At 42.7% G+C, this 16951-nt stretch overlaps 1 protein-coding gene across 2 annotated transcripts in view; it reads right to left on the bottom strand.

The window, feature by feature from the left end:
• The window catches only part of OTUD7A (OTU deubiquitinase 7A), a 305631-nt gene that overhangs the window by 61299 nt on the left and 227381 nt on the right, over window positions 1-16951 (bottom strand). For both annotated transcript variants that reach the window (XM_090028797.1, XM_090028798.1), the window contains 3 exons: window positions 14283-14384; window positions 10992-11119; window positions 8843-8955 (listed from right to left, as the gene is read on the bottom strand). In XM_090028797.1, coding sequence (XP_089884923.1) covers window positions 8843-8955; window positions 10992-11119; window positions 14283-14384 — 343 coding nt within the window. The remainder of the gene's footprint in view (window positions 1-8842; window positions 8956-10991; window positions 11120-14282; window positions 14385-16951) is intronic.

Raw genomic sequence — 16951 nt, 5'->3', positions numbered from 1 at the left:
TTGGGGAGCCATGCTTGCTACTTGTCAGTAAGGGGGAAAACTCTGAATTGGGATCCTTCTGCACGGCAATATGGGGTTTGATGCAGGAACTCACAACTGTGCCTCGTGCCATGTACATGTAGCAAGGCAGGATGCACAATTGTTAGGAACCCACATCAGATCCCATTGCACCTTTACTTTAACTGAGCTATCAGGAACCTTAGTAACATTTCATATGTTGAAATGTACTCTTTTGCTATAATTTAGGAGGCTTTAAAGTTTGAGTCATCTATGTTTAACTAGATGCCTGATTTTCCCCATCTGCCTTCTGTTTTTGAGTTTAAGATGACATAAGGGAATACATCAAAATATCGAGGAAGTTTATCTTCCTCTTAGCTTTAAAGATAAATTATCATCTACCTACAAAAACAACCTTTGATATACATCTACTTGAGTCATGAATGGACAAAAATGTTGAAATAAATGGTTCCATCCTTTTAGCTTCATTTGTACAGGCACATGACATCTATCATTTGGTTGGCTCCATTATCTTCCCTAGGAAGCGGATGCCTTAACAATGAATAAGGCTAGTTACTACCACAGGCTTCTTAGCCCCTTTGACTGAAAATAAAATGGCTATGAGGCTGTGGAGGATACTTTGAAGACTGGGCAAATAAAAAGTAATGGCTAGGTCCTTTTCAAAAAAAAAAAAAAGCATGGACCATTTTTTTCCTTAAACCAAAACAGTTCTTATTTTCAATTCAATAGCACTGCTTTTGGCTGGAGACGAACATAAATGAAACAATTCTGATAGTCTGAGATTTACTTTGCCAATATTGAGGATGAGGTGTGCAAGTCAATTGTGAAACAATGACTTCTTCATTGTTAATTAACCTATTTAAACTGACTGCAGAATTCAATTTATAGGGGTCAAGAACTCTAGTTGCAGCTTCGCTCTATTCTCTATTTTTCCCTCCCCTCGGTCTTCCTCAGCATTTGCTCTCATAGAAAAAAGGTTCTCAAAGAAATTGGTTGAGGTTGACAACTGTAGATTTCATATACGCTAATTTCAATCACACAAAAACTCACTCACTAGTGGGTAAGGCGCCATATTTCACAATTTGTTTGTTACTGAGCTTCTTTTAACAGACACACATCTTTTAATGTTTCAAGTTGTTCTGCTGCATCTACAATTCAAAGGTGATTTTTAATTTTTTAAGCTTAATACATAACTCCTAAATGTACTTACATTGTCACTCAAAAATAATATTCTTTGAAGTGTTATTTTCTTAGGTAGGGGCTACACTCTAAGGAAAAGTACATTTAGGATGGCAACCTGAAAAAACTCAAACATTTACTGAAGCAATATTCTTTGAAATGACTGAAGTGTTTAGTCCTCATTATTCTCTTAACAGGAATCTTACATTAATAATTTTCATCTGATTTGTCAATCATTTCCCACTTCCACTTCCCCTCCCCCATAGCAGAAATGCCACGCACACTTAAAACATGCAACTCCAATGTAAACTAATTATACAAGACTTAACAAATAGCATCAGACTTTTTGTCTTTTCAACTACGTTTTCTTAGCAAGGAGCTAAAAAGATTTTTTTTCAAAGGGCTGGCTGCCTCTGGCGTATGCAACCACTTTCATTTCAGGAGATCTCTAATTGGAACACACTGAAGCTGTGCATTTCATAAAATACAGCATGAGGAAGACAGAATGAGGTTGTGAGAACTGATGAATAGCTGAATATAGTAGAAATGTGAAGTGAATTTTTAAAAAATATTATAGCAAATTTATAGGATATGTATCTCTGTCTCTCAACACAAAAAGGAGATAAGGAGTAAAAATAACTACCTGATATATTCTAAGAAAGAAAAAAATGAGATAAGCATGGCCAGTAAGCAAGTTGCCAAAGAAACAAGCAAAACATCAAAAATGCAACAGAAAAATAGAAAAAGAAAAGACTGTTCCAAGGAATTTCTTGCTTCTATCATAAAGAAGTTAAAAATGCTGCAAAAATACCACATGCTGTTGCAGCACAGTACCGCACAGTTAAAAAACTTTTTCTAAAGAGCCTTTTTTTACCCTTACTGTGGTTTATGCCTCCATATTGCATAATTACCTGCAACATACAATTTTCTCTTGTGGGGCAAGAGTAACCAGAGAAAAGAATGAAGAGACAACAGCCAGCTTAAGTTATAATACCCTATTTATGAATAAAAAATAAAAGTTCATGTTCTTAGGGCTGCTCTATTGCAATTAAAATTATACTTTACTGAATGGAGAACTTCACTGAGACCGAGCTTTCAGTGCTGCTTCATGTTAGATACTAACCAAATCTAGAAGGAAGCCAATATTGTGCAAAGGTATCATTTAATTTTCTTGGTCAAATACTTTGCAAAATAATTTATTCTCCATATTTCTTCTGAAACCTGTTTTTTTGCTTAAACTAAGTAAATACTGTCAGTAAATTCAACAGGATTAAGTCCTACCATAGGCCTTGTTACCAAAATACCCATTACAATAAGTTTATTTAATTGAAATATACTTAAGGAGCTATCCTATATAATTCAGTTATATTGACAAACCAAAACATGAGGGCTGTACCTACTTAAATTGCCTAACATTTTAAGTGTAATGGCTGGATGACTAGTTATTGCAAAAGACTTTAATTCTACAATCTATGAAGTTTAATCAAATCAAAGTAGCTACAACTTTTCCTACTATTGCAGGTCAAATACAGAGTAATAGATATGGAAATCACGTAATACTGGTCATCTTAAAACTAGACACACATGCCCTGAGCTCACCTCTTGCTGCCTCTAGGAACTGTTCTGCTGTTTACTTTAGCACAAAGAATAGCAAATTGCTTCTAACTGGAGAAACCATCATCTAACAATTCTCTCTCAAGATTTTCACTGCACTTTGTTACTCCTAATACATATTTCCCTCTTCTGCTACAAAAATGGATCTGGGTGTTTTAGAACATGGCTTGTCATCATGACACCACTGATTTGTTACTCCAAACCTTTATGATGAAATCCTGCCCTAAATCCTGATGTATATCCTTTGCAAGCCAATTGGCTTCTGACCACAATTAGGTTTCAAGTCTGATATGCTCTGTAAAAATACACTGTTGTATTAGTGTGTGTGATAGCACATGGCTGTAATGAGTTAATTCCTCTCTCATTTTCTTCCCCAAAACCAAAGATGTCCATGGCCTGTGCATCCTCCAGTAACCCTGGGTTCTGAGGCTGGTCCACAGGACAAGAACAGGGTCCTTATTCTGGTAAACATCACCCCGTTACTAACTTCCTATACCGTCTTTAAATGCAGTTAATATTATTTGTGTCCAAGTAATCTCTATAAACATTTAAGACCTCCAGGACAATCACTGTTAGCTAACTTCCTCCAGGCTTGACATCTCATCAGAGCACTGTATGGTCACAGGCACACAAATGCATTAACCCATGGCAAGTCATAGAATCATACAATCATAGAAACTTAAGGTTGGAAGGGACCTCAGGAGGTCATCCAGTCCAACCCTCTGCTCAAAGCAGGACCATCCTCAACTAGATCATCCCAACCAAAGCTTTGTCCAGCCGGGTCTTTAAGAACTCTAAGGATGGAGATTCCACCACCTCTCTGGGTAACCTGTTCCAGTGTTTTACTACCCTCCTGTGTGAAAATTCTTCCTAATATCCAACTAAAACTTCCCTTGCTGCAGCTTGAGACCACTGCTCCTTGTTCTGTCATCTGCCACCATTGAGAACAGTCAGGCTCCATCCTCTTTCAAACCCTCTTCAGGTAGTTGAAGGCTGCTATTAAATCCCCTTTCCATCTCCTCTTGTCTGGACTAAGAAAACGCAGTTCTCTTGCTCTTTTCTCATAAATTGTGTTCCCAAGCTTCCTCATCATTTTTTGTTGCCCTCAGCTGGACTCTCTCCAGTTTGTCCACATCCTTTCTGTAGTGGGGGGTCCAAAACTGAACACAGTACTCCAGATGTGTCCTCACCAGTACCAAATAGAGGAAGATGATCACTTTCTTTGAACTGCTGGCAACATCCCTGCTGATGGAGCCTAGTATGCTGCTAACTTCTTTGCAACAAAGGCACACTGTTGACTCGTATTCAGCTTACTGTCCAGTGCAACTCCCAGGTCCTTTTCGGCAGAGCTGCTGCCCAGCCAGGCAGCCCCGAACCTGTACTGATTCATAGGATTGTTTCATTCTAAGTGCAGGACTTTGCACTTGTCCTTGTTGAACCTCATGGGCGCGTCCAGACAAGTACGCACGTGTCTCTTGCAGCATCTTGAAGCCCTTTGAGACGCTGGATGAGGGACGTGCAGGAACAAAAAAAACATTCCCTGCACTGCAAATTTGCAGCACGAGGGAAAAATTAAACCCCTGGATATCCAGGAGTCACACAATACCCTGGAGGAAAAACGTGGGGCTGGGCATGGTCCCAGACCATGCCTTGAGGCAACCAGAGGCTCAGTCCTCCACAAAGGCTCTGGTAACCAGCCAGAGTGTCTCTGTGGCTGGCCCTTGCCCTGGTGCTGAAGCACACTGCCTGCCTATGCAGGGCAGGCAGTGGTACAAGCTGCAGGGATCCGGACCCAGCTTCGTGACACGTAAGTAGGGGGGGGTTAGGGGGCTGGAGAAGAGGGGCAAAGGGACCATGGGGGAGGCCCTGCTAAGACCCAGCCCTGGTTCATTCCCCCAGCTCCCCATTCATTCTCCCCACCCGTCGTTCATTCCCCCTGCCCTCTGCTCATTCTCCCAGCCCCCCCAAACTCAATGGCAGTTGCAGCAGCCTCTGAGGCTGGAGATGAGCAGGGGAACAAGCAGGGAGCTGGAGACAAGCAGAAGAATGAGCAGGAGGCTGGAGATGAGCAGGAGAAGGAACAGGAGGCTGGAGACGAGCCCCTGGAGATGAGCTGGAGACTTCCCCTGCTGTCTCCAGCCTCCTGCTCATTTTGCTGGCTCTCTCTAGTCTCCTGCTCATTCTCCTGCTCATCTCCAGCCTCCAAAGGCTGGAGACTAGCAGGGGAATGAGCAGGGGACTGGAGACCAGTTTGGGGGCTGGGAGGGGCCTTTAGCTCCTGGTGGACAGGGGGGCTGGGACACTGCAGGCAGGGTAGTCCATGTGCTGTGTGGGGAGGCTCTGTCCTGTTGCCCTGTGGGGGACAGGGGACCCACCCCTCCTAAGCAGCCCCCACACCCACAATCCCCCCACATGTACTCACACACTAACCTGCATCCCCCCACATTCTTCCACACCCACCCACATCCCCCCACCCCTCCCTCTTCTGCAAACCCCACACTCCTCCCATTACACACCCACCACATGATAAGGAAACCAAAAGCAAACATTAAAACATATAAATATTTATGATTTATTTTATTATGATGCTAGAGACACTGGTAGGCTTCCAAATTGCTTTAACATTGTAAATATGGCAATAAAACATTGCCCATCTGATCAATCCCTCTCTTTTGTTCTAATTGTGGAAGAATGTGGATTTTGGGTTATTTTAAAAAGTGAATTTGGGATGCTGCTTCAGCAGTTTAGCTGGCACAAGGGGCTACGTCCCCAGATATCAAGTGGCTGGGCCTCAGAAGTTCCCAAGGGCAAGCAGCCCTGAGCTGCTGGCCAGGGCAGCTTTTTATACTTCTGGGGCCAGCACAGATGCTGGCCCCAGGCTCTAGCTTCCCCTGGCTGCAGATCCAGGAAGAGACAAGCAGGGTTATTTTGCCTTAAGTGGCACAATTTGCTCCACAACAAAGTGTATGTCCGGGCATGTGGACTGAGGCAAAAAGCCCTGGCTCAAATTTGCACTGATTCTATCTGAGTTGCTGCAAGTGCATGTGCTTGCATGTGTGGACATGTCCCATGAGATTTCTTTTGGCCCAATCCTCCAATTTGTCTAGGTCACTCTGAATCCTAGCTCTACCCTCCAGTATATCTACTACTGCCCCCAGCATGGTATCACCTGCAAACTTGCTGAGGGCACACTCTATGCCATCTTCCAGGTCGTTGATGAAGACATTGAATAAAATCAGCCCCAGGACCAACCCCTGGGGCACTCCACTTGATACCAGTTGCCAACTAGACATTGATTACTACCCTTTGAGCCCAATGCTCCAGCCAGTTTTCTATCCACTTTACAGTCCATTCATCCAGCCCGTACTATTGTGGGAAACAATATCAAAAGCCTCGCTAAAATCGTGGTACAGGAAACCCTCACTATTCGTGAACTCTGGATTCATGGATTTAAATATTCGCAGGGGAGGGCAGAGATGGGAGAAGGGCAGAGAGTGAGTGCCGGGGATGTAGATGGAGGTGGCGGTAGTGGCACCTTTTCCCCTGGAGGCAGCCATGGTGGCACTTGGAGCAACCACAACAGTGCTCAGGGAGAAGAGGTTGGTCCCCAAGTGCTGCAGGGGAGCACCACGAACAATGAGGGAGGGGGAAGCAGGGCACATCTGTGGAGTCTGATGGGGAGCCCTGTCAGTATTCACGGATGTCACCATTTGCGGGGAACGTATCCCCCGTGAATAGCAAGAGTCTCCTTTATCTCATCCACTGGTCTCCTTGCATCCACAGAGCCCGTCACCTTGTCATTGAAGGTAATCAGGTTGGTTAGACATGACTTGCCCTTAGTGAATCCATGCTGACTGTTCCTAATCACCTTCTTCTCCAGATGCTTAGAAATGGATCCCTTGAGAATCTGATCCATGATTTTTCCAAGGGACTGAAGTGAGGCTGACTGGAATGCTCTTCCCTGGATCCTCCCTTTTCTCTATGGGCACTACTTTTGTCCTTTTCCTATCATTTCGAACCTCCCCTGATCACCATGATTTTTTCAAAGATGATGGCCAATGGCTCTACAATTTCATCAGCCAACAACCTCAGCACCCTCAGGTGCATCCCATCCGGTCCCATGGACTTGTATATTTCCAGCTCTTCTAAACAGCCCCTAACCTGTTCTTTCACCACTGTTGACTGCTTACCTCTTCCCCAAACCGTGCTGCCTAGTTCAGCAGCCTGGGAGCTGACCTTGCCTGTGAAGACTGAGGTGAAGAAGGCATTGAGTACTTCAGCCTTTTCTGCATTCTTTGTCACAAGGTTGCCTCCCCCATTCACTAAGGAACCCACACTTTCCCTGATCTTCCTCTTGCTACCAACATACCTGTAGAAATTCTTCTTGTTACCCTTCACATCCCTTACTAGTTGCAACTCCAGCTGCACTTTGGCCTTCCTGATTTCGTCCATGAATGCCCAGGCAATGAATGCTCTTATACTCCTCCCTATTTATTTGTCCAAGTTTCTACTTCTTATAAGCTTTCTTTTTGTGACTTACTTCACTAAAGAGTTCACTGCTAAGCCAAGTTAGTCTTCTGCCATACTTGCTAGTCTTTCTCTGTGTTAGGATGGTTTGTTCCTGCACTCTCAGTAAGGCCTCTTTAAATTACAGCCAGCTCTTCCAGACACCTCTTCCCCTCGGACTGGCTTCCCAGGAGATCCTGCCTATGAGTTCTCTGAGCAAGTTGAAATCTGATTTTATGAAGTCCAGGGTCCTTACTTTACTGCTCTCCATCTTTCCTTTCCTGAGGAACCTGAACAAAATTGTCTCATGGTCACTGCTGCCCAAGTTGCCATCCACTATTACAATCCCCACCAATTCTTCCCTGTTTATGGACACAGGTCAAGAAGAGCATGGCCTCTAGTTGGCTGCTCCACCACTTGCACCATGAAGTTGTCTCTAGTAGTCTCCAAAAACTTGCTGGATTGCCTTCACACTGCTGTATTGCTCTCCCAGCAGATGTCAGGGTGATTGAAGTCCCACATGAGAACCAGGGACTGTGACTGGGAAACTTCCAATAGTTCTTTGAAGAAGATATGCTGTCGTGATTTTTAAAAGCTGCAAACTCTAAAGATGCAAACCTAAAAGAAGTTTAATTTTCCCATAAAGGTAGTCAATCTACCCTTAAATGAACTGTCCACTTTCTCATGCTTTAAAATGGCTGCCTGTGAAAGCACAGCCTGTCTTCCACATTTTTAAATGCACAGCCTGTTCATTTTGCCACAATGTGCTTTGCTCCAGGTTAATGCCACAAGCTTCACCTCTCCACGCCTGTGTCAATGACTTACAATACTTCTATGACCTACAGAACTAGCCATGACCTGCTTCATCTACTTCTCATATAGTTCAAAGTCTACAACATTCATGGTCTATGGCCCTAATCTGGCAGCACAGAATTTTGAATAAACAACCTGTTTCTGTATGTTTTTATCAAGAATATGAAATAAGAAACAGTGAAAAATATAATTTATGGGTCCTTCCTGACAATCTTCTAAAACTACAGTGTGGTTTTGATGAAGTCATTGTCACCTTGTTTTTCTACCTTCCCCTACTTCCGTGCTTCACCTCCAACACCTCAGTAAAAGCTATCCTTTTAGCTAATGTTTAATGAGGTGGAGGGTCATTCTGAGGATGTGAGGCACCCCCCCCATCTCTTTCAGGATCAGCATGATTGCCTCTATATTACCTCCAAAAAGCAAAAAATTGGAACATGTAGAATTCTGGTTCTTCTGCATAGTTCCTGAGAAATCTGTCTCTGAACTACTTGCTATTTGTAATAAGAGATTGCAATGAAATGCTGAGCATTATTACAGAATGAGTAGATAATGGGATTCTATTGTACCAAATAAACGAGTTAAAAGTGCCACAAGTATCCCATGAGCTTTTTCAATTATTTATCTTATTCTAGGACACATACTGGTTGAATAAGGAATAGATCCTTCATGCTGGAATAAGAAGCTATAAAAATTTGTTACAATCCAAACTTACCCACCACCAGTACCTCCATTTTTGCTAAAATGGGTGCGAGGTTCACTTGAAGCCAGCTTAAGAAGTTCATTCCACTCCCGTTCCCACTCTTCTTCTGTGTAAACTAAACCCGACTAGGAGAAAGAAGAGCAAGTATTGTAGGATACAACAGTACAAAATATAAATCAATATCACCTACTAGACACCATGACATGTGAAACAATACTGTAGTTCACACCAGGTGCTATTTGAACATATGAGTTCAGTTGCTTTGAACCATTATGACAATATAATTTACTTCTTGAAGATGAAGAGCAATATGTTATTAAAACAGAACACACACAGATATGATGTTTTTTAATTTTTTTTTCAGGAGGCTTTAAATCTGCTCCTGCACAAATACATATGCAACATTTTTCCTGCCAAAATTCACTCATCTCATATGTGAAATTTCTGATGTTTTGTTTCTAAGTTTCCAGTGTTATTTTAGAACTTTGCTCTCATCCTGAAGCTATGATGAGGCTGGGAGAGGGGCTAGCAAACCACATATGTACCTTCCTTGATCATAGTACTTGCAATTACTTCCCACTCCTTCTTTAGGTGATTGAAGGGGAATATTTCCAAAGACATAAAGAGCAGACAGGTGGCTTTAGTTCCTTTGTGTTTTCAAGCAGAACAAAGACGACCCAGCCAATGACTACTCAAACAGCTTTGAGACAGCAAATGCAAGTTAGATTTTTGTTAGTGCTCATATTTTGGTACACCCACTCTCATTAGCAATCATTATCTGAGAATATATTCATTTCTCTGTAAGTGTGTATATATATGAATAGCATTAATATCAGCTGCAATTGTTTAGCCACATTCATCTGGTTGTATAGGGCTAGAGTATTTAGGAAATTAATTATTTTATTCATTCCACTGTATCTACCACTGATGGAAGCACCAATTCTCATACTGAGAGAATAGAGGGATTAACTGAGAAACAGAACATCAGGGCTTTGAGACAGATTAGCTATTGTTGTCTTCAAAGGTGCTATCTCTTACTCAAATTTTATCCAATTTGCTACGGTTTTTTGTCTTTTAATAGTTTGCACTGAGAACGGATGCTGAAGAAATCCAGTTCTGCTACCCAGATAGTGAAGCAATGCCAACAGATTCCAGCAACATTGGTCCAAAGGAGTTGCATGCAGAATTAATTTCTGCTGAAAAGAAGTCTGCTTATTTAACATTATGAATGTTTGTTAAAAAAAGGATACATTTTAAACCCCTACAAACCATATCACAATAATGTTTATTTGTAACAACTGGCCTTGTGCAAAGCAAACCGTCACATAACTTGAGTTCTGTAGGGGAAGGAACTGGTGATATGAGCAGAGCTTGAAAAGGGGTCAGATTCTGCTTCTAATACAGCTGCCTGGAGTGCCAAGATGTGTGCTGCTGGGAAGGGATGTATCTTGTGTTGAAAGCATTCATTCAATGGGAGCTTTAGAAGGGGGGACCGGGTACATTTTCAGAAATCACAGGACCCTAGCTTGTTCCTTGGCACTTTTCACTACAAATAACTTCCAACCTCTGCACTATAGAATCCTTAAAAATCTAATCCCAATGCAAAATGGGGCTGAAGCAGACAGGGTCCTCTTTACCTACAGGAGCAGAATGAACTCTGAAATGCAGGTTTTCCAAACCCTGTTTGGACATGACCTATTTCAGCAAAATGTATGAAGGATCCAACTTAAAACTACTTCAAGATTACAGGTGATAATCTGTTTCAATATCTGCTCTTGGTTCTTGGCATGATCACACAGATTACTGGAGTTTTCATTTCTATCTTAGAGCTTCTTTTTTTGGATTTAGCCTGGACTTTTAATGTTTTTATATACTTTTTCCATTGGTAAATAATAGTTATATTTGGAGACCTGAATTTTTACCTGGTACCAAACAAGGCTTGAACATGGATGGTACAACACTATGTATGTTTGTTTTACTAGCCTACACTAATATCTTCAGTTGCACATCTGATTTTCATGCTTAATGACTATTTTCCTGCAAAAAAATTAATGCATATAGAATCTGGTAGAAGCACAAGCTTTTACAAGGAACATCAGAGGAATGGATGAAAATGACATCCACTATACACTGGTTTAAATTGTTTTTAGGCCATACTGACCTCCTTATTCTGTTGGGTCTGCTGCCATCTCCACCTTCTCTTCAGTGCTTCCCTTTCAGCTCCACTTCTCATCATAGTGTAGAGTGCTTTACGTAATACCAGATCCCTGTCATGAAAACCCCACATCCCTACAGCAAATAAATAAATAAATAAAATAAAAGCCATGAGTGAAACAGATCCAGTATTTATACAGAATAAACTATTACAGAAAACACAAGTTAACATTGCTCTAAAAACAAAAGCAGCATATATTATCAATCATTTGTTAAAATTCTCCTTGATGACCACTAATTCCCTTTCATTATTTTCTGGATTCCCTAATGAAAATAGTCGCTATAAAAAGGCTAATGAAAAACAGTGTGAAATTCTTACAGAGTCTAGTCAGATAAAGACATGACTAAGGTTCTCAGTAGTCTCATAATATGTGTTTGCATTACTTCAGCTTTGCCATGGAACTGAACACTCAATACACAGGTCTTTATTTTAGCGGCAGAGTTAACAACTGACCATGCAGAGATCAGAATGCTAATGATAACTACAGGCAGTTATGGCTATCTCAAACAGTGACAGATACCCCACAGGCCTCCACTTTCACACAGCATGATAAAAAACGTCCTCTGGCAGTCATGTCCTAATAAAGAGACCAATGTTCATGATTATTAGGAGTCTAAAAATAGAAGCAACCACAGGCTTTCAAACTGTTGTTAAGATAACAAAAAATGCCTTCCTAAGCAAATGAACGCCAACACAAAAGAGCCATACAGCTCACCATGACATGTGCCCATAGGCAATCATGTTTCAATCATCATATTGCCAGACATCCACATTAAATATCTTTCTTCTGAAGTGTGTAAGTCAAAAGGCCCCAGCCAATTGTTGTAAATAATAAATAGTCCCTCATAGGTAAAATTAGATAAAGAAAGCCAAATGAAGGAACCTTGCAAGGATCCAAATCTATTTTGTTGTTTACTTGCCTTCTGTTTCAAAAATAAAATGATCCCCTCTACATGACTAGAAAAACACTTTTTAAAAAGAAGATGTCTTTTGAAGTTCTACTGGTGTGAAATTTCAGCTCCCATATAACTGTCAGGAAATAAACAACATATTAATTTCCAACAGTAGAACCACAAGGTTGTATTCCTTTGATGCTGTTTGTAGAAAGTTTATGGTGTCCTTGAATTAACTGCAAACACACAGGAACAAAGTTCTACCTTACATTAAATTCTGTTGCTCATGTAGTTGCCCTTTCAAAGGACTGAATACATCAAGCATATTTAGATTTTAATTTTTACTGTTGGCAAGATGAATGTTTACAAATATCTGGAGAAGATGAGCCTCATGATGAAATAGTAAGCCTGAAGACAACAGGAATTTTGCCTGAACCAAGGCTGTAGGACTGGACCCATTATAGGTAACACAGGCCCCCTCCACATGTTCCAGATATTGTGTGATGAAATGGTTAATTGTGCAACTACTCTGAGACAAGCTACACATGCAAAGTAGTTATTATGATATTAAAAGCTCTAATCATCTATAGGCTAAGTACAGACAGTCAAAAAAGCCTGAGGTTGAATCATTCAATCTTTGCAAGTTAGTCTAAACTGCACAGACTGAACCAAGAAGTAAGTGAACAGATATTTACTTCTGATTCCAGAAATGCAGCCATGTGTCTATGGTGGCTCAAGCCAGAAGCTGGGGAGCGTTAGAGCGCGTCTTCCCTTCTCCAGAAGGCTGGAGGGAAGCTGGGAGAGAAGTGCTCCAGGGCTTTTCCCAACTCCCTGCTCCAGCTGAGAGGGGTACGGCCAGGTCCTGGCAAGCCCACTGAGTATGATTGGGGAGGGGATTTAAACCCCCTAGCTAGTGGAGGGGAGGAGAGGGGTGTTTAAACCCCCTCCTCACCCTGCATAGGACCCCAGATGGGTCTATCTGGCAGGCATGAAGTAGCCGTTAACAGGCTTTTCCCCTGCTCCCTGCTCGAGAGGGGGTGTGTGGCCAGATATTGGCTTGACTCAGCACCCTGAAGTGGAGGGGAGGGAGGGGGGTTTAAACCCTTCCCCCAGCCTGCACAGGGCCCCAGCTGAAGTCTGCTCTTCCATCCTTCTCCTCTGCCTCAGTCTGCCAGCCTGGGGCCTCCCTCATCCTAGCTGGGCTCCTTAAAGCCTCCTGCCCCCCACCTCATTCTGCCAGTCAGGCCCAGGGTCTGCCCCCTCCCCACTCCAGCAGCAAGTGAGGAAAAAAGCCTGTAAGGGGCTGCTCTGCTCCCACCAGGCAGACCTTACCTGGGGTCTAGAACCAGGTTTCCCACCCCCACGCCGTTCTCAGCCAGCCGGAGCAGTGATAGTGGTCCAGCTAGGGAGAAGAGGGGTGGGACCTACCCTGCTCTGCTGGAGCATACAGCACAGCCCAGGGCTGCAAAGCATCCGGAGATGCTGGGGGACTGTGAGTTAACTTGAACCAGGAAGGTGTCTGAGACACAAAGTTCCATTAACTGGTTTGACCTAAATCAGTTCAGTATGATACTACATCCAACCAGGTTTCAGCTAGTTCTATTTTTAGCCATTTTGTACACTGAACTTCTATTCTGTTACAGGTTTAAACCAGTTTCTGATCACTTAAACTGGTTTGTATGTAAGTTCTGTCCCTACTCATAAAGTTAGAGCTCGGAAATGTGTACTAACTTTAGAGCTGGCTACTATCATATTTTAATTTGCATGTGCAGCAAGGTCCCATGGATGTGCAAGGGTATGTGAAACCTCCAGAGCTGAGGGTGTGTGGGCTACCCCCATCGCTGAGAGCTCTTCAACTGAGGGTGCCGCAGGAACTTGCTCCATGCTTGTGCAGGTGGAGCCTGAGATCAGGTTCCCACTGCACTGGCCAAAAGGCATGATGGGATCTAATGTGTGATCCCACAATCACACCTCCTGCCATGCACGTGTAGTATGATACACCTGCCATGCACATGTAGCATGTAGTGTGACTGTGGATTGATCACTGGATCCCATTGCACCTTTACCATCGTGTGTAGGGGGGACCCATACACTAACCTCACAGACAAGGGTTAGCTTGTTATTTCAGTTCCATTTCAAAGAACAAACAGAAAACCACGTTTATGCTTTAGCATCTTTTTACTAAGCATTGCTATGAGTGGAAGAACAAGAACAGTAGAGCATATTATACTTGAGGCACGCTGTTAACAAAGAAACTTTGCATCTAAAAGACATTCCTTCTGTTTTTGTTGGGAAAAGTAAAGCTTACATGTATGACAAGCAGCACATCCAGACTCTCTCTTACCTAATGAGGCAGCATGTAAGAGACAGTTCCCATCACCGGTTGTAGCCAATGGAAGAAGACGTTTGCAGCTTGTACACACTGTGGACCACCAATTGAGACGGCCTGAAAAAGGAAGTGTTTATTAAAACTGCATACTATGCAATAGGGCAGGCTAAAAGCACAGACAACAAGAGGGTATAGAGCTGATGGATAACACTAAAGGGTTCTAGTGCCCACTGCAAGGCCATTGTCCCCGAGTAGGCCTATCTGTCATAGGTACCAACTTTTATTTTTGCCAGGGAGGTGGGAGGGAGGCTAAGATGATGGACATGTGGAAAGTTTTACACATTTCAGGTGACAGTCCACTTCCACAGGTGGGCCAGGGCCCTCAGGCCCCCCTGTATTCAGCACCTCTGCTACCTATAATACCAGAGGTTAAAGGTAAGCATCAGTAGCTACAAAAGGAAATGAAGGTAGGGCAAGTGTAACAAAAATATTCTCCAAATGTACTTAGAACGAACCCAAGGATTGTTGGAATAGTTTTCACTTTGGATTAATTTTTATGAGGGTCAAATTCACAAGGGTATTTAGGAGCCCCCCTCCCACTGATTTTAATATCTCACTGTTTTTAACATGTTGGTTAGGCACATACATAACTTTGTGAATCTAGGCCTTCATTTTTAAACATACCTGTCACTGGCTTTATCTATATAGAAGGCAGATACCTTTCATTAACAACATATTCCTATGACAAATGGTTTATTTGTGCTACAAAGACAAAATACATATTATAGGAAAGTAAAATTCAAAGCATAAAGATATTTTATCTTTCTGACTAAATGCAAGTGGTGGGAGATTTTATCAGATGGAATATTTTGATGCCTGATTTTCCTCACAACTCAAAGCAATGTACATCAGATGCTTAGCCTCCATCTTGTGAATGGGCCTGGCCTACAGAGCTTTGTCATTTGGCTCTTGGAGCTCCCCAAGGATCCAGGAATTTGGCAGCAGAGGAACAGTGTTAATTGCTCTGTACCACTGCCAAATTTCTGGACCCATGGAGAGCTCTGTGGTCTAGATATCATCCCATGTCCCAGATTTTGCCAGTATGTGGTGGTTTTATGGCTACATCTAGTATGGGGGGTTGTGCCAGAGCCAGATCATATCTGTGGACCAACTCTATACTGGAACCAGCTTATGGACTGGCCCTTTTTGCAGGATATGGATTTCAGGGCCAGAGAGGTTTAGCAGAACTGATACAAATCATGATTAAGTCTGCTGAAATCAGTAGTTCTATAAGGCTAAGGACAGACATTCAAAAAGCCTGAGCCTGAATTGATTCAATCCTTGTAGGTTAGTCCAACCAAGCTAGGCTGAATCAGTCTGTAACTATACAGAGATCCCAAAAATGCAAGCACATGCCTGCACTGGCACTGGCTAGAGGCCAGGGGGGACTAGAGCAGCCCTCCCTTCCCATCCAAGTTGCTGAACTGAGTGGGGCATGGCCAGGCCCCAGCAGGACACTCTGATTAGAGAGGAATCCCCCCCACCTTCTAAGAAGCCCAGCAGGGAATTGATAACACAGTATTTATCACACCTAACTCAGTGGTTTATCATCCCATTAAGGAAACAACAGAGGGACATTACCAGCTATCCATTGATTCTACTTTTGTCCCATCTGCCACAGCATGGACCGTACCCAGCATGTGGTCTGCTAGCTAATGCTGAGGGGTATCTGTGTAAGGTAGGGAATTCCTGCTTAGCAGGGAGTGGAGAGAGAAGCAGGGAAGTAGGGGGAAGCCAGGCAGATACCTATAGTCTCTGCTGAGCTCCAGGTAGGGAGCAGAGGGGAGGAGCAAGCTCTGCTGTGGAACAGAGAGCCCTACCCAGCCCAAGGAGCACGCTGGGATGCTGGGGGAGTCTGGTGTACCTTAAACAAGCAAGGGGTCTGGAACAGACATTGAGTAAACTGGTTTGACCCAAATCAGTTAAGTCTGACACTACATTCTACCACGTTTACCTCAAACCGGTTTCAGCCATTTTTAAACTGATTTATGTGCACTGAACGTCTGTTCTGTTACAGGTTTAAACCAGTTTCTTATCACTTAAACTGGTTTATGTGTAATGTCTGTCCCTGGCCCAAGTTGAAAGGATAGTAAGTGAGAAAGGAATCTAGCTCAAGGTCTAGACTACTATTTAACTTTCCACTTCAAAATATTTTTCACTTAAAAAAATACTTGCTAGTTTGCCCTTGTAACAACATGGTCCTTTTTATGAAATAAGAAAATGAGACAAGGGAGCGGTTAAGGGACGGATTTTCAAAGACATTTGGGGCTCCTACGTATCCTGACTGTCATCTAAATACCTTTGCAAATCTGGCCCTCATTGAGTTTGCTAAACTACAGAGAGTTTCAGTGTCAAGGTCAACATTTCTGGCTCTCAGACTTCAATGGGCCAGCCTGCTAGAGCTCTAGATCATGTTTTAAAGGGGCAAATGCATATTCTTGATTTAGGCCAAGGAGCAAGCTCAACAACAAAAGGAAGCAGGTGGTTGCTAATGGTTTGGTTAGTTTGTGTGTTCTTCCTGCTGTTTTTGAAAAGTTGGCACTTACAAAATTTGGAACTGATAGAATGAGTAATGCACTGAACAGTTCATAGTGGATCAATCAGCATCTGCATCTGGAGACTTT

This window comes from Crocodylus siamensis, chromosome 15, assembly GCF_052110815.1.
Source record: "Crocodylus siamensis isolate JL-2025a chromosome 15, ASM5211081v1, whole genome shotgun sequence".
Lineage (NCBI taxonomy): Eukaryota > Metazoa > Chordata > Crocodylia > Crocodylidae > Crocodylus > Crocodylus siamensis.
Note: the sequence above shows the minus strand (reverse complement) of the source record. Positions and strands in the feature narration are given on the sequence as shown.